Source organism: Orycteropus afer, unplaced genomic scaffold, assembly GCF_000298275.1.
Source record: "Orycteropus afer afer isolate SDZICR_OR568_19922 unplaced genomic scaffold, OryAfe1.0 scaffold07737, whole genome shotgun sequence".
NCBI classification, from domain to species: domain Eukaryota; kingdom Metazoa; phylum Chordata; class Mammalia; order Tubulidentata; family Orycteropodidae; genus Orycteropus; species Orycteropus afer.
In genome coordinates, this window is record NW_006929324.1 from 2,566 (window position 1) to 3,633 (window position 1,068).

Consider the following 1,068-nt stretch of genomic DNA (forward strand, 5'->3'; position numbering starts at 1 on the left):
CTTGGGCCTCTCCACAGCTACCATCCCCAAGATGCTTGGTATCTTCCGGTTCAATCTTAGAGAAATAGTCTTTGGTGCCTGCCTCATCCAGATGTTTTTCATCCACAACTTCACAGGCATAGAGTTAGCAGTTCTCTTGGCAATGACTTATGATCGCTATGTGGCCATTTGCAACCCACTCCGATACAGCACCATCCTCACTAACAAAGTTGTTTCTATGATCGGTCTGGGAATATTAGTGAGGCCGTTTATTTATGTTATTCCTGTTGTATTTCTCATACTAAGGCTGCCCTTCTGTGAGAATCATGTCATACCCCACACCTATTGTGAACACATGGGTCTTGCTCATCTGTCTTGTGCCAGTATTAAGGTGAACAATATTTATGGCCCATGTGCCATTTGTAATCTGGTGTTTGACATCATAGCCATTGCTATTTCCTATGTCCAGATACTGCACGCTGTTTTCCATCTACCTTCCCGTGAAGCCCGGCTCAAGTCCCTCAGCATGTGTGGTTCACATGTTTGTGTCATTCTTGCCTTCTATACACCAGCCCTCTTTTCCTTTATGACACATAGCTTTGGCCGCAATATCCCCCACTATACTCACATTCTTCTGGCCAATCTCTATGTCATAATGCCATCAGTGCTCAACCCTATTATCTATGGAGTCAGAACCAAGCAGATCTATGACTGTGTGAAGAAAATATTAATTCAGAAGTAAGACATGCAAGAGGAGTAGCACCTAATACATATGAGATTCAATATGAGATTTTATGTAACTTTAGTCAGAGAATCATTTTGTTATAAGAAATACTTTCAATGTGTATTATAATTGCTCCTTTCTTTAGGTGTTCAATGCATTAAATTTCCACCTGTATTTCCAACCACTTTTCTTATTTCTTTTGATATTTTCATATGAACATATTTGAGTAGACACTGATACTAGATTAACTGATATTTCATGAATATTTTCTCTTCACCCAATAGAATGAAGATCATTTTTTAAGTATCTTTTTTTAGAACTGCAATATGGGAGAAATATGACAGTGACTATGGACTTCCCTGATA

The 1,068-nt window shown here is 39.0% G+C and overlaps 1 protein-coding gene across 1 annotated transcript; it reads left to right on the top strand.

The window, feature by feature from the left end:
- Nucleotides 1-4: 4 nt before the first annotated feature.
- Nucleotides 5-721, top strand: LOC103213560 (olfactory receptor 52E2-like; the record flags this gene model as incomplete). The annotated part of the gene is made up of 1 exon (XM_042783513.1): nt 5-721. A coding segment is annotated over one exon (717 nt), but the record flags the coding sequence as incomplete, so codon positions are not given.
- Between the last annotated feature and the right edge of the window lie 347 nt (nt 722-1,068).